The 21,081-nt window shown below is 41.2% G+C and overlaps 1 protein-coding gene across 1 annotated transcript in view; it reads right to left on the reverse strand.

The window, feature by feature from the left end:
- The window catches only part of LOC108243296 (thrombospondin type-1 domain-containing protein 7A), a 209,459-nt gene that overhangs the window by 14,853 nt on the left and 173,525 nt on the right, over positions 1–21,081 (reverse strand). Inside the window, exons 22-26 of the mRNA XM_017428635.3 lie at positions 14,342–14,457; positions 13,792–13,909; positions 9,658–9,803; positions 8,239–8,413; positions 1,854–2,027 (exon numbers count right to left, since the gene is read on the reverse strand). Of these exons, the coding sequence (XP_017284124.1) occupies positions 1,854–2,027; positions 8,239–8,413; positions 9,658–9,803; positions 13,792–13,909; positions 14,342–14,457 (729 nt within the window). The remainder of the gene's footprint in view (positions 1–1,853; positions 2,028–8,238; positions 8,414–9,657; positions 9,804–13,791; positions 13,910–14,341; positions 14,458–21,081) is intronic.

A 21,081-nucleotide genomic window follows, 5' to 3' on the forward strand; every position in this document is an offset into this window, starting at 1 on the left:
GATAATGGAGTCTGTTGTCATTTGATACTGTTACGTCTAACAGGTACATATATATTGCTGCACTAAAATGCAGCAGATCTCATCTGTGAAAGTTCAGTTAAATGTCACTTCGAAATAAAGCTTGAAAAAAGTAAGAAATGAGATTATTTTTTTTTAATATTTTTCAGAGAATAACTGACAACGTACGTAATTGGGGTATATCGTGATATATATCGTTATCGTGATATAAAATTATCCATATCGTGATGTAGAATTTTTTCCATATCGCCCAGCACTACCTCACGGTGAAGAAATGTGAATCCTTTTTTGGGTTTCTACTGATGTCCCAGAGAGAAAGAAGAGGAAAAAGCTTGTAGGTATGACCCTGAATGAAAGTGTAGGCGAGCCCCCACCTTCAACCTGTAACAGCCTCCGACTGACTTCAGAGCAGCACCGTCACACAGATTCAACTCACCTGTGATTAAAACAAACATGACTGATCTCTCTGTTCCATCCAGAGGTCACCGGCAAACCCTGACTCTCTCACTCACTGTTGGTGGCAAATTGCAAACGAGCGTTCGGGAGGGAGTTTTAAAAAATGTCTTCAAGCACTCGGTCACGGGGCTTTGCTGTCGAGTTGAAGAAATTAATCGTGTTTGAAAAATTTGCACGGGCGTCTAGAACACTTCTCAATGAACTTTCCAGAATTCTAGAGCGTATTCAAACTCCTGGCAAACTTTGGCTTCAATTTCGCAGGAGAGCTTGTTCAAACAGGTGATTCTGTGTTACTCCAAGTAGTCCCCGACAATCGCAGCTAAGTGAGACACTACCACAACCGCGTCTGTTTAGGTGGCGTTTTCTCATGCGTTACTTATTGCAAAGGTTATAAATCAGGCAACGCACATTAAATGTATAAATGACCAGTTCCTGAATTCGTTTACTGTCTGACTTTCTTGTGAAACACACACTTACTTGGCGACTGAATGCTTCAACATTTTCAAAAAAGCAAAGCAGCCGTGCAACTAATTAAAACCTTAGCCTGTTCTGACAGAAAGAGCTCAAAGTAGACAATCGTGCTGCAAACGAGGAGAACTTTATCAGTTTGAGAACACGTGTTGCAAATAAAGAATTTCACAAGTAACTAAGCTGCACACTCAATGAAAGGAAATGTTTGAAGGGACACAAATCTTTAATGAACCAGACTAAAACTTTTTTCTTTTTAAGTCTTGAATTGTATTTTTGTCAGTGGTGTGGGAGTCCTAATTATTAAACTAACAAACATGTTCATCCCTTGGGATGTCTCATTTTTATGAAGACATTTGTGAGCTTTGCTGTGAGTTTTTGTACGAGTCTTCTGTTTCAAAGTAGTTTCTTGAGTAGCACTTTGAGCTGTTTTAGTTTTTGCTTAATAGAAAAAGAAAAATATGTTGTAGCTGATGGTTGCAATAAGTTGTTAGAAAAATAACAAAATTAAATGACTAAAAATAGCATCCAGTCTGTCACCAGTTGGAGAATTTTTAAGTTTAGATTAGACAAACACAAACCACTTTTCAGTTGTATTAATCAGGATGTGGGGGAGAAAAGAAATTAATTAAAGTGTGAGGCTGTTGAAGTGCAGCAAGCATATTTTTATGAGCATAACCCACATACCAGGCACTTTATGGCTCAGTTATGGACCAAACGTGACTCAAAACCTGCAGATTTGGACCATTTCTGGTTGATCCTGTAGCTGAGATTCAGCAGCCAGTTTCACTTTAATGAAAACTACCAGTCAGGATCAAATATGAGCAACAATTATCTGCCGTCTCTAAACGTTTCACTTGACAACGAAAGTCTTCCCGTACGAAGACTGCAGCCGTTATGAAGCGTTTTACCGTCGCAGGGCTGAGACTCCCACGCCTGGTCCGGGCACAGCTGCAGGTTTTCAGGTTCCTGGGCCAACACGGCTCGTGACCGGACCTGAACAGAACCGAAGTCGACGCCGGCACCTTTCACGCAGATGCTGACACACGAGCTCCAGTCGGACCACTCCATCAGGTAGCATTCACCTGCAGGCGAGGAGAGACGGACACTTTTAACAGACAGTTAAATGTCCAAATGTCCAATCAAAGTTTAACTGATTATTAAAAAAAGTAAACAGGAAGAAAAACATTCACTACTTGCAGCCCAACTTAACTCATAACACCAAGAACATCTGAAACATTTTTATGAACACAAAGTCTTTAACAAAATCAATGTTCATTTGTCAAAATTAGTAAAAAGAAATATGTAAAAACAGGAACTGCCTGAAGAGCTCAGCCTGTTGGGATCAGGATATTTTCTTACTTTTCATCTACATTTTACTCAGCTCTGATGTTTTTTATTAAATTTTCACCATCTTGCATCCTCTTTTGGACCTCATTTTATCTTACAGTGTGGAAGCAATATAAGCACTGTAGCTTTAGTGCGGCTGTTTGCAGCAGAAAACAAAATGTTTGCCTGTTTCTGTATTGATGAGAAGAGTTTAAATTGGTGTCGAGCAGGACGTGCGTTTAGAAATCCTATCATGTGGTCGTTGAAGTGGTTAGAAGGGATTCGGGAGGAGGAAGAGGTGAATTTGAGATGCAGGGCGGTTTGGTTTTGATCACAGCTGACATCTGCAGCTCATCAAACAGTCAGGGAAATCGAACACAGGTCAAGGATGATGGTGCATGAAAGTATTGTATGTTTGCGCGCAAGCGGGGATGCAGTCTGCTGGTATTCCCATGCTAACCTCCCAGTCTTACACAGAAAAAAGCTCGAATTTCCTCCTGAATCCCTGATGCAACTCCCTGCACAGAAACCAGTCAGAGCTTTTGATTGCTGTTTGATACTTCAGTACTCCTGCAGTCTGCCAAAGATGGGTTGGACCGACTTGTTATCTAGGGCAGCCTCTCAGTGTTTCACATCTCAGGGACCAGCAGCCATTTGATGAGCTTTGGGTTTTATTTTAACCAATGAGAAACTCACTGGTGGAAAAACGCACACAGAAACTCCAAACTGAGGTGTGGGTTCAGTAAAGGGCAACATTTGATGAACAGTCAGTCATGAGCCCAAAGAAAAAGGCAAAAGATTTTTGGAAATGAACTCTGCATTTGTGCTTTGTCTTTTGGCAGGAGCGAGGAACAATAATCTCCCCTTCAGGGACTGCTGACACTGAAAATAACAGCTTTATATTTAAGCTGCACTGCTGTTATCTGGCTGCATCGTAAACCAGGGAATAGGCTTTTGATTTTTTCGAAGTGTTGTGGATTTGGCCTGTTTGTGAAGAAGAAATGCTCCCGTGCAGCTGCTGACCTGATGGACGGAGTCACGCCTGTCCGTTGGCTCTGCTCCACACTACAAAGCACCATCAGGAAATCTGACAACATCTCATCAGACCCGGCCTTTGAAGTGTTAATTTCTCCTGAAAGAGGGTTCAGGTTCCTGCAGAGGCATTAGCTGCCAATCACAGCGCGGTCAGCGTGACCTGATGGCTTGTAAATTAGCAATGAAGGATTAAGTGGATACAGTGGAACTGCTGCTCTCACTTAATTCACTGCATCTATTCTTTTAAAGAAAATGTTAGGTCTACAGGATGCATTAAAAAAACAAGTCAATATTTACATCAAGAAACAATTACTAGGTAAACTGTCAATAAATCCCCATTTCCAAATAAAAAAAGCAGGTTAGATTTGAAATTGTTGTGTAATATTTGTTTATTTAAATCTGTTATTCTATTCAAAATGCAATGCAACTAATTAAATTTACTTTTTTTTAAATTTTGAGTTAATTTAACCATTATCACTGTGCCTGTTAACCCTTTTCACAGCAGTACTCAACACAGATTTCTGTTTTAACACCTTTTAAAATCTCTCAAATGTGTGAAACATCAACATAGCACCTAATCAGTTTAATAATAGAAATATATTAACCACTTTCTTTAATGTGAGATCATTCTGAGTTTATGGTCAAACCTAAACCTTTGGCGTTTAACATCTCACAGCGTTAAATAAACAGGATTTTAAACAGCTGTCCTGGAGGGACCTGTTCATGGACAGGATCTGGTTTGGGACCTTCGGGGTCTCATCTCTGCTTTTTGCGGATGGTGTGGTTCTGCTGAAGGCAGCAGCGTGTGAAGAGGTTGGGATGAGAGTCAGCTCCTCTTAAGTCTGAGGAAACGGGAGTAAAGCTCCCTCGGGGTCGGGGGTGAGTCTCCGCCTCAGGTGGGGGAGTTCAGGTATCTGAGAGTCTTGTTCCTGAGGGATGGCAGGATGGAGCTTCGTCTTCAGTAATGAGGGCGTTGCTCCGATCGGTCTGGGTGAAGAAGGAGTTGAGTCAAAAGGCAAAACTCTGGATTTCCTGCTCCGTCTACGTTCCAGCCCTCAGCTGTGGTCACGAGGTTTGGATCAGGACCAAAAGAATGAGATCCTGGATCCAAGCGGCTGAAAGGAGCTTCCTTCGTAGGGCAGCTGGGCTCAGCCTCAGAGATCAGGTGAGGAGCTCGGAGTCGAGCCGCTGCTCCTCCTCATCGAAAGGAGTCAGCTGAGGTGGTTCAGATATCTGATGAGGACACGTCCCACAGGGAGGAGACCTCGGGGCAGACCCAGAACTCTGTTGGGATTCTGTATCCTCTCCGGCCCGGGAACACCTTGGAATCCCCCAGGAGGAGCTGGAGGAGGTCTGGGTCTCCCCCCCGACCACGGATAAGTGGTAGAAGATGAAGATGGAGGTGAGGGTGGCAGTCGCTGAGGGTAATCCCAAACACATCTCACTTTCATGCTCATAATGTGAATTACTGCTCTACATCAAACCACATGCCCCTGCAGCTACAGCTAGCTGTTCTACCGTCAGTTTTACTTCGTCTTATCGATTTATTTTATTTAATAAATTTATGATGCTCTAAAATACAAAGCCATTACACCTTTAAGGGTTTGAGCCTGACTCTGTGAGTTTATACAAACAGTAACTGCTGAAAAAAAATTAAAGCTGTAAAATTTTATTTAAGATAAAGTTTCAGACATTGATTTGTTGCCATGACGCTGTCTGTGCCGCTGGATTATGGAGTTTCTTCCTCACCTTGCATCCCTCCTATAAACTTAACCCAGGGCATGTTTCAGGAACATTTTTTTTATGAGAGTTATTTTTGGTTTGCTTCAATCTAACCTGCAGACATCCTACCAAAAAAAAAAAAAAAAAAAAAAAAAAGCAGAAAAATAAAGTATTTTCTAAAGGCTCTCTCTCTCTCTCTCTCTCCGTCTCTTCCGAGAGCCAAAAGTAAGTTTGGAAACAACTTTCCTACCTTTTCCTGGTTGGAATAAGCTGAAAACCTGCCTGTATTTTAGACAGCTGTTCTCACTGCATGAATTCAAATACCTGCCTAAATATATTAAACAACAATGTTTTTAATTTGCAATGACTGTAAAAAAAACTACATTTATTATCTACAGCTGATTACCTTTTGGAGTAAACTCAATTTAAAATGGCTGCCACAGCAAACTGGCTATAACTCAGTCAATTTTACAGATAGGCTGAAATTTCTTGTGGTAGTAGCTAAGAGTCATTAAAATCACATACTCTGAGATCACATTTAACATTATTTTCACGGTTTAACTAAAACAGCGACAACTCAAGATGATTTTACTCTAAAACTGTAGCATGAAAGGTGGCGGGTGATGTGCATTTCCTCAAGGAATGCTAGGCCTTTAATTTAATTTTTATTTATTTAATAAAGGCTCATCAACATCAGGTTTATTTCCTGCATTTAGCTGAATATTTAGTCAAAGTGTATAATCTAAAACTCCCTATACTTGGCATCATTTTTAGGATTTAAAAAAAAAGAAAAAACAGCAGGAGGCAGCAATTTCAACTATCTCATGGAGCTTGTTTTTATCCTGGCGTCACCAGAGGAATGTAAATTAGCATTAAACCTTTTAGTTTGCATCCACAAATGTTATCAACAGCAGACACATCTTGTGGACACACGGCGACATTTATTATCAATCAGAGCAACGGAAGCTGTGATTTAAATCAGATGTACACTTTCTGTATCAGCCTGTGATTTTATGACTTGCTGCTTCAGGAGAAACCAGGTGGAAATAAAATAATGTTATTTTTCTTTCTAATTTTTAACATTTTATTTGACATTTCTAATGAAACTCAGTAACTTCCACCTTCCTTTGTGCACAAAATGTTGCAGAAAGCCTCGCTCCTAATCAGCACTGATAATCTGTTTCCCTCTTAATCAGCTTCTCCAATCATTTGTGAGCAGAATTAAATGCAGAAAATTTACAACACAGCAAATTATTATTCACTGGGGCTGCATCCCAGCGTCTTTTTGTTTATTTATTCCTTCAGGTTTCTGTTATCTCGGGCACACAGCTTATTGAGCGCACCTTTCTGTGACCGTTGTTTTATGTGTTTTAATCACTTTGCCTCTTTGCTAACAGAATCAACTGATTCGCAGGGGTCAAAGATTTCATTTGGATTCACATCTCGGCTGTAAATCATGTGGTGCGAAACTAAAAATGGCTCCTCGCAGTCGCGCCCCTGTCTTGGCAGGATGCTTCAACACCCGAACGGTGTTTTCTGCTGGGGGGGGGGCTGTGAGGAATCATCAGACCGCTGCTTTCACACTTCCCTCACCGCGAGGCAACGGGCTGCATTTCAGCTGATTCACACAGCCCGAGAGAAACAGAAGGAAAGCCACTAAATCCGAGGCTAAATACAGGAGCCAAATATATGGAGAGTTAAGCTGTCGGGGTCTGAAATATTGCAAAGGAGACAAGAAGGTGCTGCGTGTATTTTATTGTCTGCAGCGACTCAATCAGTAAACCCTGATTTATCCAACTGTCTTCTGCTCAGCGTTCACCTCTGACTTTTGAAACCATGAATAGAGTCTGAGCATTTCTGTGTATTACAGTCTGACAGAAATATTGAAATCATGAACTGTTTTTACATGTGAACAGCACAGATCAGGAGCGAGCGCACCGGTTTGATTCGGACTTCTTCAGGCTCAGAAAAGCTCCTCACAGCAGGATCGTTTCTGACAGATGTGTGCGAAAACATCTGGTGATGTGAGGCGGGGTCGGTCTGTAAATCCTCCTCAAATTACAGCTCAATATGCAGCATCAGCAAAAACTCATCATTTTGTCTTATTACTGCATGAAATTTTAATCATATTAAAGAAATTAACCACGTTTTTTTGCCCACTTCTTTCTGTCTGTTAGCAAAATATCTCTTAACCCAGTGAACGCATTATAATGAGACCCTCAGAAAGTAAAGATTAGATGTGAAACAACTCAGTCAGTTTTATCGACACTGAGCTAAATTTGGCGTGGTGGTAGCTGAGAGTGCCGGGGATCATGCAAGATGGTGGACAATATGTATTTCAATATTTTATTTAAGAATAATAAAGTGCAGCTTCCTTCTTTTCCTGCAGCCTTTGTTCTGATAAGTGCTGAGATGCTCTTGTTTTGATAGATAGGGCTACATGATCTACAAGATTTCTTAGTCATTTTTATCGGCTATAAAATGAACAAGTTAGACAATATAAATATATACTGAAGGCATTCAAAGTGACTCTGCTGCCCCACAACTGGATAATTCTGTATTACTGCCCAAAGTGCCATATATTCTGTAAATAAATGTTTCCACAGTTTTGACAAGTGAGCAGAAAGATCCTTTCAGGTCAGCAGCAGGCACGCTGGCCTTGGCAGTAAATTATCTGAAATATTCCCCGCTACGTTCACACACCGTTTTCCAGAGTTTTTTCTACCGTTAGCTCGGTGGAAAATTCTCTGCAAGAAGTCCAGATCAGTTAAAGTTGATCATCTTTCCCTGCAGAAACTTGAACAGCTGCAGTGCACGTGTGATAACAGCCATTCTGTGTTATGAGAGTAAGTTCTGACGATTGGATCTGTGAGCAGCTCAATAATGCAAACAGAGCACATTTATCTACATAATTAACACTCAAGGATGAAGACGTTATCTGTAAAGGCAAACTGACTCGCACCTTTAGGATATTGATGTTTACGTGCAACCATAAACTCATTTAAGCTGCAAACTTTCGCAGCTGGCTGGGTCCTGACTCCTCGTGATGGATTGCATCCCCACCGAATTAAAAATAATCAAGACCTTGATTTTATGACACGAGCGAGTCTTGTTAACCTGAGATGATAAAGAACTGCGTTGACACGAGGTCAGGTGATTCACGCGCCACACGCGGGTCTCGCTGCCCTCTTCGAAGCAGGGAGTTCTTACCTGGACACGGAAGGATGCACGCCTCCTTCAGCATGATCCGTTTGTCTCCGTCCACAGCCAGCTCCAAGGTGCTGCACAGCTCCTCGTCCACCATGCTGCTCTCGCCGTCGCCCGAGCCGTCCGACACGAAGCAGGACAGGTTCCTGTAGCGCGTGCCGTGTCCGCACACCACGCTCTGACAAAGAGGAGGCGTTACCACGGTAAAAACTACGGTCACGTTATCACAGGAGTTTATACGTGCACACATTTAACCGATAAGCAAACATTTCTTATGTTCTGTAATAAAAAAGAAAAATGTTTTCACTGGTTTGTTAGAAAATATGCAGATTTTCACTTGGAGTCACACTGAAAAACAGGTTTGCAGAAACTCCTCTGGAAATTAAATTTGCCAGGAGTTTGCACACATATAAACAACAACAATTTTATTTTATTGTTTTACAGCTCTAGAGTTATGGAAACAGGCTCCAGATGCCTGCAACGACTTTTTTGTCGTGTTCAAAACGACATCGAGGCCTCTTCCACTCATGAGGAAATTAAAAACCTCAGCAAAGGTTTCAAGAGAATTTGAAGACCCTCTCACGACTGCAGACCAACAATTACACACTAAGTGTTAACAAGCCACAACTAGTCAATATTCTGCTATCTGATAAAATAATAAACGGTACCAATTTATAATAATACAACAAACCAAACAAGAAAATGCAACAGAATGATTGTTGCTGGTTACAGTTCATAATTAATTTTTTGTGATGATGTAAAGTCACTTTAAAGACTTCTGAACGTACAGTTTTGTTGTATTTTTAACTAATTATGTTGTATATTTAATATTAATCTACAAGAAGAACAAATCAGCTTTGATTTGCCTCTCAGCAATTAAATCACGTCAAAGCTTATGAGCAAAACAAAAACATATTTTCGGATTCAGATGATAAACAAGTCAGGAGACAAAGACTACGGTAATCGAAACGACCAAATCCTCTGTTTTTCTGTGAGATTACAGATTTTTTAGATGAATTATAAATGTTTGCGTTGCTCCCGGCAGACTTCATTAAAGCTTTCAAAGTTTTCCTTTGCCATAAAACACAACAGTGGATATTTTTGTTCTTCTGTTCTGCAGACAGTCCAAAACCAAGAGTTCAGGCGGCCAAAAGTCTTGGCAAAGGTATCAGTTTCCACTAATGTAAGAGCATTAAAGATGCATGAGATTGATCTGTGCTGTCCATCTCCTGAAACAACAATCTGAGCAGGAGTTTGATGGGCTTGTTCGTCGATACTGAAGAGGATTATTTTTTATGAGGAGTTCAGGTTTTGCTTATTGATCTCAGTAATCTGTTGGAGTTGCAGTTTCCCGTCGATGTGGTCACTAAAATTTGACGCCCCTCGATTGTAGCGCAGTGACTTGCTGATTCATGGACGTACCTCCACGCGGCACTCAGACCAGGGGCTGTACTGCCAGCGGTAGCAGGGGCGGACGGGGCAGGGCTTCCACTGCTCCATCTGGGAGGGACACGGCCGGCCGTCGCCCTGGGAGGCCTGGACCACCGAGCGCTGCCTCCGCATTTTACCTGAGGGAAAACCAAACGGAAAGTCCTCCATGTGTGCTCTCGTTTCTCAGAGATATTTTATTATTCCTGAAATAACAACGCTTAGCTTCTTTGTTTCAGATAAAACAAACAAAACTTTATTACTTCCAAGGAGACAGACTAGTTTGCAGTTTTTTAAAGTGCTCTTGATCAATAGTTCTTCAGACTTCCTGAAAAATGTTTTTTCATTCTGACCTTTGAATCACTGTCATAAAAAAGCTCCTAAACTCAAGGGATGAACCAGGGTCGAGTCGACACATAAACAAACCAACTTTAAATTTGATTCAGGCACTTGGACCTCGTTCACATCATGCAGTTGCAGGCTGAGAATTAGTTTGGTTTACTGTTTGTTCTGATTGTTTTTGGACCCACTGTGGTCACTGTAAGCTACAAGCTGCTGAGCCAATCACTATGTTGCTTTATATTCACCTAATTAAACACAGCACTGATGTTACAGTCATGGTAATGTTGTGTAAATGGTTGTAGCTCACTGCAGTGGAGTGTTATGAGTTAAAATCTTAAGTCTTGCCCTGACACAGCTCTGAGAAGTCACAAATCATTTTATGCTACTTTATTCCTCCCATACTGCATCTAATCGTCAAGCTTAGTAAAAATTGTGAACCGAGCTGCACATAAATACAACCAAAATGGCTCTGAACTGTGTTAATGTCAAAATAATATAGTTCAGATGTCTGAAAATCATGTAATTTTTACAGAAACGATAGTCCTCTGTGTGTATCTGCATGCAGAGCACAATAAAGACATTGTGGGGTTCACATTTAACTGCCAGGTATGAACGCTATCCTGCAGGTTTTCCTTGTTTCCCTGCTCCAACACACCTGATCCGATGGTTAAATTCCCTCTTCATGTTCTGCAGAAGCCTGTTAATCACCCATTGGTTCAAACAGCTGTGTTGGAGCAGAGGAACAAGTAAAACCTGCAGGACGGTGGCCCTCGAGGACCAGGATGTCCCACCCCTGCTATAAACGGATGTGAGTGCCAGGTCTGAACAGGCCCTTTGTCCTGTTTTATTTTTTAATTAAAACGTTTACTTGTCAGATAAATTGGTTCATGCCTGATGAAATAAAAATACCTTTTAGCTGAAAACTTTGCATATTTAAAAGCTTTTAAATACCCTAAAATCTGAGGAACTGTTGCTTTAAAACCACTTTAAAAGGTTTTAAAACAAATCAAAAAGAGGAATGGTTTAGGACTTTTGCACAGAGCTGTACATGGTTCAGACAGGTTGTTTTCTGCACCAGCAGTTGAATGCAAACAGATTTAGCACACTCGCCGACCCTTGTGGTTTCCAGGCCCTCCTTCTGTAAACAACTCATTTTCCATGCGTGTGCACGTGTTTGTTCTGAATGCATTAAATCGTGCTGCGTTCAAAAGCACTTCACTTAACAGAGCGGCCTGAAATGCTGCTCTGTTCCTCTGATATCTTGATTGGTTCTTGTCTTGGTCAACCTGAGGTAAATGGCTTTTTACTCCACATCAATCAGCAAAGCCCGTCTGGATAAATCTGATGCATCACAGCCCCTCAGAGGCGTTTGGATCCGACTGATGCCATAAATTAGCTTTAACTCTACACACCAGCCCTAGCATTTCAAAATGAAACCCTCCCACTCTCTCAGAACCCTCCATTTGTTGCATATTCCACTTTTATTTCCGCAGACAGTAATTTCCTCACCTCGGAGTGCACGTCTGCCATCCGACAGCAACACAACCGTTCCACACAAGCCGTCAGACTTCATCTCCTGTTCCAGCAACAGAACCTCCCACACAAACAGAATTAGGCCCCTTCCAGCTCTTTCCACCTTTTGAAAAACTTTTATCGTTTTTCCTTGTGATTTGACAACTACAGCCTCTTCTTCAAAGCACTCCCAGGCCCCAAAGGAACAGGAGGATGTAAAGGAACAAAATCTAATGTCTGAAGAGCCGGAACAACAACAGGGCAACAGGACGACACATTTCTGCCGGTCACTGTCGCACAACAGCTTTCCCCTACAGAGAAACCTCCCTTGTTCTTCTGCTTATGTGAATTTTTCTGGAGGAGTTTTTCCTGAGGGGGCAGGATGTGTTTGATGTGAGCTTGTTGTAGTCATCAGGAAGGTTTGCCGAGCACAAACGTCTTTGTGTGCAGCATGGCTGAAACCAACGCAGCATCATTCAGTTCCCAACAATAATTTAAATACATTTTCTCCATAATTCAGCTCGAAAGAAGAAATTAGGATCTGAGTTTCTGGAAACATTCAGCTCCTCTAAGGGATTTTCTTACATTTAAACAGCTGATGAGCTGCAGGAAAATTCTTGTCTTTTTGACTCGGATCATAAGCCCCCGCTGACTGTAAATGTAAGAGTTTAATGTGTTTAGACATTTGGCAATAAAAACTGCTAAATAATTCTGCTAAGTTTACCAGCTTACAATGTTTGTACGAGAACCACTCCGTCTGTCTCATTGATGCATTTTGTTGCTCTTTTTAAACCCGTCTGAGAGGCATTCATAAATCAGATTAAAGATAACACAACAGTTCTGATTAGTTACTAATTTACCCAAAGCCTGGATCTCACTGAGCTGCAACCATTAATGCCTTCCATTGTACAAAATTCAAGCCAACTGTATATCCACAGTTATTTTTTTGAGTGCACATTTAGTTGCATCATACCCGCCTTGACAGCTGCCCCCACTTTTTTATGATTTTTAAATAATTATTCATCCTCTGTGTGGTTGTCAGAGCCCGTTTGGGTGTTAAATTACAGCTCCAACGCTCCTGAGACGTGTTGGAGACGCCCGCAGTAAAAACTGGACGCACTCAGAGAGCGCACACCTCATAGAAGTCACGACGGGATTAAAAAATAGTCCAATCCAGATCGTGACCCGGATCGCTACCGACATTTAATCAATCGTTTCATGTGACAACCCTAACATTTCCTGACTTCTCCATCAAAACCTGTTCATTATTTTTAATTAGTCTTGCAAACAGACTGAAAACATGAGCTGCCTGGTGGAGGTAATGACGCCCACGTTGACTTGGAGAGTTCAGGGTTTTCCCCAGAAAAGAGGCTAAGCCCGGTGGTAGGTGGCTGTTCGCCGGCCGACCGCGATTTAATAAAAATAAATAAATAAAGTTGACAGGAAAGTTGAAAATATGGCTATTTATTATGTGATATTGTAAGATATTTGTGTCAAATATTTACACAACTACAGTTTTACAAAAAGGCACTTTTGAAATACTTTTTTAAACAAAATACGTATTGATTGCACCTAATTTAAATCCTAATTTACAAATAAATTAACATAAATGAAAAAGTGCAAACAGAACCAACACGTCTCACTTCCAGGTTAATGAATAACAACAGACAGATGCTGTACTGTACTGAGCTTATCTAATGCTGAAAATAACAGCATCATTTTACTGGTAAACAAGGATAATATTTTCACTAAGCATAAAACATGCTTACTGTAAAGGCTCCGTGAACAGCGCACGGACCTGAGTGCGCGGTGGAGGCGTTTATATTTGGCGCTTACGACGGTGCAGTATTCTCCGAAAAGACGGGGGGCAGTACGCTACGTAACCAGTGGAAATACGGTAAAAAAAGAGCAGATGGTGCGCGTTATAAGTTATAAAGTTATAAAAGGTGCACGACGTGACACCGCATGGGACCTTCGCTCAGGGGCGGGGACAGGGCGATTGCATGACTGTTGGCGTGCACCCTCGCACGGTGAGGTAGATAAAGGTAGCGGTTTCGGGGAAGTGGATGGAAAAAAAACGTGTATAAAAAAATGAGGCTGGCGGCCCGCCAGGCTTATAATCCACTGGGGGAAACCCTGGAGTTTTTAGATAAAATTTGAACATGCGACAGGACTGAACCCCTGCAGCTATTTTGAGACGTTTTGGAGACTCCCTTTCAGATGCTGTTGCAAACCAGTCTCCACCAGTGAGACACAAGCCTCTCGGTTTCTTACCTTCCAGTCCGCAGGTCTGCGAGCACTCCGACCAGGCCGACCACCCCGACAGCTGGCAGTTGACGGGACACTCCACCGTGCAGGAGACGTTCATCTGCCAGTTCTTCTCCAGATTTAACTGCAGCACACGTCCGACACAAGCAGCCGGGGTTTTATGACACGTCATCAAATGATTCACTTCACAGGTGATCACTGGTTTTACAGAGAGCTGAGAGCCGAGAGCCGTTCCACTGACAGCACCGGGTCTAAACATGTGAACGCCTTTCTGACATATATTGTAAATAAGGCCGACGAAGAAGAGGTCCATGGGCTAAGGAGGTGATGATTCTGTCAGAACCTGGAGGTTACACTTCCAGGAAGCTGGGACACGGTATGAATGAGTAAAATCCTCAGCGTCTGCAGAGGAACCCTCGTAAATATTTCATGCTGCTGTGGGCCTACTACAAACCATAATGACTGATGTGATTAAATCGTTGAGAAAAAGAAAAATAACGTGTAAAACAAGAAAAGTAAACAGGAGCTGCAGTTGACAAACGACGGGGTGCCTCACCTCCTCGCAGAATTTGATATCGACAGATTTGCCGTCGCTGCGAACGCAGTCGAGCATCCGGGTCTTGATGCCGCTGCCGCAAACGGCGTTGGGACTCAGCTGACAGGTGCTCCAGTCTGAACGGAGAAAAAACGGAACGGATTCAGAACCTTTTACTTACTTAATTTTTTTTTAAAATGAACAAATGCTGGTTTAAAGAAAGCGTTACAGGACAGGATGAAAGACCAGCATACCGTAAAAAGATGACACTTTTTATCTCCAAGCATAAAAAAATAAACATTATATTCAGTGACTGTTACATCCTGATGCCTTTATGTCACCAGACCTTATGTTTGAACTGACTTTTAAAGAGTATAATAAGGTAATATGTGAAAATTCCAACACATTCAACTCAAACAGGCTTTTAAAACATGACAAATCCCAAAATGCTTAAATAGAAGATAACAGACACAAAGCATCAACATGGATAACAGAGTATTTAGTGCAAGCTGCCACAAAAGGTGGGCGATCATGTAATCATGTCATCTTGTCTTTCTTTGTGTCTGTTAGCAAAACATTTCATGAACCACCAGATGGATTTTAATAAAGTTCCCAGAAAGTAATCATTAATCATCTACAGCTGATTAAGTTTCAGGGTCAACAACGTTAAACTTTAGCAAACACAAAATTCATTTAATATTTCAGACCCTCCAGGATTTCGGGATGTTGCGATCGCAACTATTAACGCAAAATCAAGCAAACCCCGCGAAATCGCAACTTTTTGCAACTTTCCCGCAACTTTAACCCAATATTTATTGTTTCTAAAGTGATTCGCCACCGTTTCTGTGGTCTAGTCTCTTCTTTGTGGGTTTATGTAGCGTGGAATACAAAATAACCCCAAATAACTCAGGAAGAAGACACGTGACGTCACTTCCTGTTAACGTCAGAATGCCGGGAGGAGCAGCGACCGAAGCTAAAATGTGCGCTAATGCTTCACATTTGCCCACAAAGATTTCAGCAAACCAGTTTCCTCCCCAGCTGCAGCTGTTTTGCACGTCCTGCAGTGTAATCATGGAACATAAACGCATCGACAAACACTTTGTGTCTGCAAAACNAAAACATGTGAGGAGAGCTGCAGACCAGGGACAATCCAGAAATGCTCATGAATGTCAGTTTAGAAGCTATCAAAGTTCTCAAATAAAGCACCTTTTGAGAATGTCAATGTTTGTTGGTAATTATCTTACAAAACTAGGAAGGATTTTTGGTTTATATATTAAAAGAAATGTTTTTTTTTATTGATTTTAGTAAAAAATAAATTGCAACTTTTTATCACAACAATCACAAAAAATGCCTGCGAAATCCTGGAGGGACTGATAGATGTATAATTACGTAACTTTCACAGAGATTAAGCTCAAATTGAGTGTGGTAGTAGCTGAGAATCCTCAACACACACCCTGCGTGCTGACAGATCACAGGAGACGTTTGGGTGAAAGGCAGGTGATACGCTTTGCTTTAAACAATATAACTTTCATTAAACTTGTCTAAATTATTGTCATTTTATATGAAAAAAATAAATATTTTCATAAATGTCCTAATATGTGTCCCAAATATGACCATTATTCCATTTTTACAATTTATTGTCTTATGACACTGAACTGCTGTTATTATTTCCAAAACACAAAGAAACCTTTTTACATGCTTACATAAGTAGTTTTGCACATGAAGCAAGATTTTCACAAAAAAAAAAGCACCTTTTCTTTTCTTTTCTGCAGAGTTTTCCTGCTTTAAATCTCGTCTCCAAACTTTTTTTCCTTTTCCCTGCAAACAGAAACCTTTGGGCTTTGCTTCAAACAAAAATGAGAAACATTTTTTTTCTTCAGTCCTTCCCACACAGAGATCATTTTTGTGCCAGAAAAGACTTGGATAACACTGAGGGTATTCAAAAAAAATAATCTTGTTACTGTGAACAGGAATGCCACATTGACCCATTTTGCTTCCAGCTTTCTCAAATAGTTGTTATTCTGAAAAATGATATGATAAATCTATTTAATGTTCTTTTAAAATGTCTGCTGCCCAAAACCTTCCTCTCCTTTCTAAACTTTTCTAATACTGTAACACCTTTAGTCCATCAAATTTAAACACCCAAATGTTTTGCTGCATTTCTTCTAAAACTACTTTATTATCACTGACAACAGCTGCTTTAGCTGGGAGTTTACAGCCGAAACAGCTGCAAACAGAGCTGAAATGTAATAAAGAGGTAAAAAAAATAATTTAATTTACTGTTTGCAAAGAAATGAACAGGAGAAAAGGCAAAGTGAGCTCTGAGCACTGAAGGACTTTGCTCAGATTGGTAGAAGAAGCTGAAATTGAGTTATTAAAAAGGTAAAAGAAACGAAACATGAGCTAAAAATGGGCAAAATGGTAGCTAAAAACTAAATGTAAAGCTGAAAGTTACAAAATCTTAGCTAAAAGCAGTCAAAGGCTAAAAGTAGCAGAAGAAGACAAAAATAAAGCAATGTTTCTGAAGGAATTGAAGGGATCTTAATATATTTCTATGGGGAAAAATATAAAAAGTATAAGAATTACAGAAAAAAGCAATAGTTGTAGCATCCATCTCCTGAATGAGATGAACTGATTCTGATATCTAAAAATACCACAAAGTCTGCAAAAGTAGTTCCAGATAGTGAAAAACCTGCAGAAAACAAAGGTGTGAATTCACACAGGTCCACAGTTTTTCTGCAGCTAAAGGCCATAAAAACATGTTTGCAAAGAATAAAGCTGCTGATCTATAATGTTTACTGTTGATGCTGAAATGCTGCCGTATGATTATGGAAATCAGGATTCATTCCAGCGCTCCTATCTCACCCAACTTGGAGCCATTTAGTGTTTTTATGTGACTCATGATGATTGTTACACAGAGAAAACATCTATTAGCATTCAGCTGGTTTCTGCTGTTGATTTTAGTGCCAGCAGAGACGAGCAGCAGGTGGAGTGGGAGTCATGATATACGCTTAGTTATAATGTTCACAAATCTTTCGCTTTCTACAAAACCACCGTGGAAATGAAGCGAAGCAATCAAATGTGAACTAAGTTTTATTTTCAAGCGGTTTAGCAGGAGTACTGCAGTGATTTCTTTCTTTAGATCGCCTCTCCGTGACATTTAGGCTGGCTGCAGGCAGATAATCTGCTGAGAAGTGATGCTTTTAGATGTGGAGGCAGACGATGCAAATCAAGAAACAGAAAGATTGGATTGAGAGAAAATAAGTAGGAACTGTAAGGATTCTTGAGTTAGAAGAATTGGGGTGGTTGCAGGACGGAGGCTCTGAAGCTGGTGACTTTTCCTGACGGAAATATAACGAGCCATACTTTCCCCTCAGATTCACTCAAACCCTGACAGATCGGCTCTTGGCAGGATAGAAGGATAATAACTCAAAGGATCCTGCAAATGCAACCTGAAAGCTCAGGAGGCTTCGTCTGCAGCCACAACTTTAAGTTCCACCCACTATCCAAACTCTGAAAGCTCCCAGAAGCTTCCGAGGACAGGCCTGCACGAGTTTCACAGCTGCCTCAAGGAGCTATCACGATGAGGGGAATAAAACTTTATTTAAACCAAAACCTGAAAAAAGAATAAACTGTTTATTAGCTGACAAATTGTGGATTTTGGTTCTGGGACTGAAGTTTTCAAACAACCTGAAAACCTTCAGTGAGGAGCAGTTTTAACACGTAGATCAAACATTTAAAAACCATCACCACAATCTCAGATAAATCTCCACACACACGTACATGAAGCTTTAAAGGAGGAGAACTTTAAGGCTGCCACTGTTCTCTCACCTCATCTCCTTATTTAAACTCTTTCTCTTCACTGTGACACAAACAAAGAGTGACGTTGATTCAAACAGCGGAGAATCAGCTCCTCCTGGGGGATCCCAAGGTGTTCTCAGACCAGAGAGGATAATCCTTCCAGTGAGGTCTGGGTCTGCCTCCCAGTGGGAAGTGTCTGAAAACCTCCAAACGGAGGCGCCCATGAGGCATCCTTATCTGGTACCAGAATCACCTTAACTGAGTTCTTTCGATGAGGAGGAGCTCCCCCTGAATGATGAAGCTCCTCACCTGATCTCTAAGAAGGAGCCCAGCTGCCCTCATTTCTGCTGCTTGAACCCAGGATCTTATTCTTTCCGATATGATGCCTATCTCATGACCATAGGTGAGGGTTGGAATGTAGGTGGACCAGCATTGGACGAGCAACATCCTTATTCCTGTGATGAGGCTCCATCTCCTGCTCCATCCTGCCATTACTCACAAGCAGGACTCCCAGATACTTGAACTCATCCTCTAAACAAGGAGGTCTGATTAAAGGTGGTGGATTTTTCCTTTTACAGTGACCACACAAGATTCCCTCTCTGGACAAATAAGGAATTACAGAAACTAGCAGCATTGGAGAACAGCTCCAGTTACATCCTGGAAAACATTGTAATAATATTAATGACCTGACTACAGATTGGAGCTGGGTGGAAACCAACAGGACAGTAAATCCTGCAGCTTCAAAGTCTTTCTGTATTTCTGTGGGGTAACGTGAGGCGACGCAGCGAGACGAAACCCAAAGTGACACAGTTCAGATGTGTCCAGATGCATCGGATGTTACAGGTTCTCCACACTTCGGACTGAATTTATCTTAAAAAGTGAGAAACAACTGCAACATGTAGACACAGACATGCATCACATTGAATCGTGTAACTTTTAAAGTTCTTGTGTTGAACAGCTCCGATTTTCTTTGGTTTTTTTGATGCACTTTAAAAATGTTGTTCGCTGCAGAACTGAAACAAAAATCCTGGCACTATATGAGACTGTATCTGTACAGAACCTTATATATGTGCATATAAAGTCTGCACCTAAAGCTGCCAGATGACTCAGCAGACTGCTGTGCATGCTTTGGATGCATAATAAATTTTGGTCCATTGTTGGAATCACCTTGAGATGATCCGTCTGTTTTCTGTTGTCTCTTAAAGCCGGGCTCTATAAATTTCTTGGCTGCTGCTCACTGCTGATAACAGATGAATACTTTGTCTGCAAAGAGGTCATTTAAAACTTCTATAATCTCACTTAAACCCAACAAATATGGCTGCCATCGCTATCTTTTCATGACAGCATTGAGCTGTTTGTGGTTTTGTTTAAGTTTTCACCTTATAAAAGGAAATAAAACAGGAATGAGGATCAGTTTTGGTTTTTTCCTGATAAACATCTACAGAAACACATCTCAAAGTTGTGTCTGTGAGGAGAAAAGGCAACATTTTATTCCAAAATTGGGATGCCAATAACTTTAAACCACATGAGTGTGTTGTTAAAAACATTGTTTGCTAACAGAGGCTGAGGTATCACTCATGAAATATACCATCCGCTGACAAAGATGACTGGCTGTTTTTAGCTGCAGAGAGCTCGTTTGCAACTCGGGGAATTGTGCCTCCTTCTGCCGAGCAGCTTTGTGACACTCTGGGGACTGAAAATAAGGAGAGCACAACAAGAAAGATCGACAGTAGGAGACAGGCGGGGAGAAGGAGAGCAACCGTGAAGGATTAACCAACTCAGATGATTTCTGCAATGACAATGAAAAAAAGACGCTTTACCCGGTAATAACCTCGGCTCATTTATTATGCACGTGCAGCTTGGGATACATGGATTTCACCGTGCACCCTCCAGGAGGGATCATGTCATGCGTCCCCGTGCAGCTAAGCTGGAAGACAGAGTGATTGTGATTTGCTTTAACAAGTAAGATTGAGCAATAAAAGCATCCTAATAAATTCTGATGAAATAAAGGTGAAATGTCTCCTTTGGTTCATTAAAAAAAAGGAGCTTCAAGACAGAAATATAAAGAAGTAACCTCTGTGGAGGTGATCTGAGGAGGAAATATCCTGCAGTTTAGAAAGATTCAGAAGGCTGCCAGCTTCAATTACTTTGGGGAATATTTTGGTTTTAAGTAAATAATTTTTTTTTGACGATTGCCTCTGAGCAAACCCTTTAACCACAGAGATAACTTGAACTTTGTCCAGGTTTTAGTAGCTGTGTGGATCCAAGGACAATAATAATCCTCTCCGCTCGTTTATTATGTACAGAGGGTTGCAAACGTGTTCATCCCTCTTGGTGTTTTATTTCGTTACCCTACAACCTGAAATTTAATTGGATTTTTACTTTGATTAAAACAATATTTCTACAAAAAATACTTTAGATTGATGAAGTAAATTGGAAAAAGGTTTGCTTTAAATGATCTTTTAAAAACATCAAACTGAAAAATGGTGGGTGGAGCCACCAAGTCTCTGCAGATCCGTCTCTGGAACTTGTGTCCCTTCATGTCTCCTTCAGGTTGGACAGGTGCTGATTGCGTCCAACGATCTTTAACTCAAACCAGAGATTCTCAGCTGGGCGGAGCTCTGGGTTTTGACTGGACCTTTCCAGGACCTTTACCTGGTTCTCCTGAAACCAGGTGAGAGCTGCTTCATCAGTGCTTCATCAGTGGGTCCCAGTTTTAAAATCTCTGGAAGACTCCAAGAAGTTCTCTGCTTTGCTCCATCTTTCCTTTAACTCCGACCAGTTTGCCAGTTGGAAAACACCCCACTGCATGATGTTGCCACCACCGTGCTTCACTGTAGAGATGGTGGTCTCAGCATGACGAGGGGTGGTACATTAGCCCTCAGACCTGGTGTCCTTGAATTTTGGCCTCATCGGACTGCAGCAGCTTCTTCCACATTTGGAGAAGAAACTCCAAACGA

This window comes from Kryptolebias marmoratus, linkage group LG16 (assembly GCF_001649575.2).
Source record: "Kryptolebias marmoratus isolate JLee-2015 linkage group LG16, ASM164957v2, whole genome shotgun sequence".
NCBI lineage: Eukaryota > Metazoa > Chordata > Actinopteri > Cyprinodontiformes > Rivulidae > Kryptolebias > Kryptolebias marmoratus.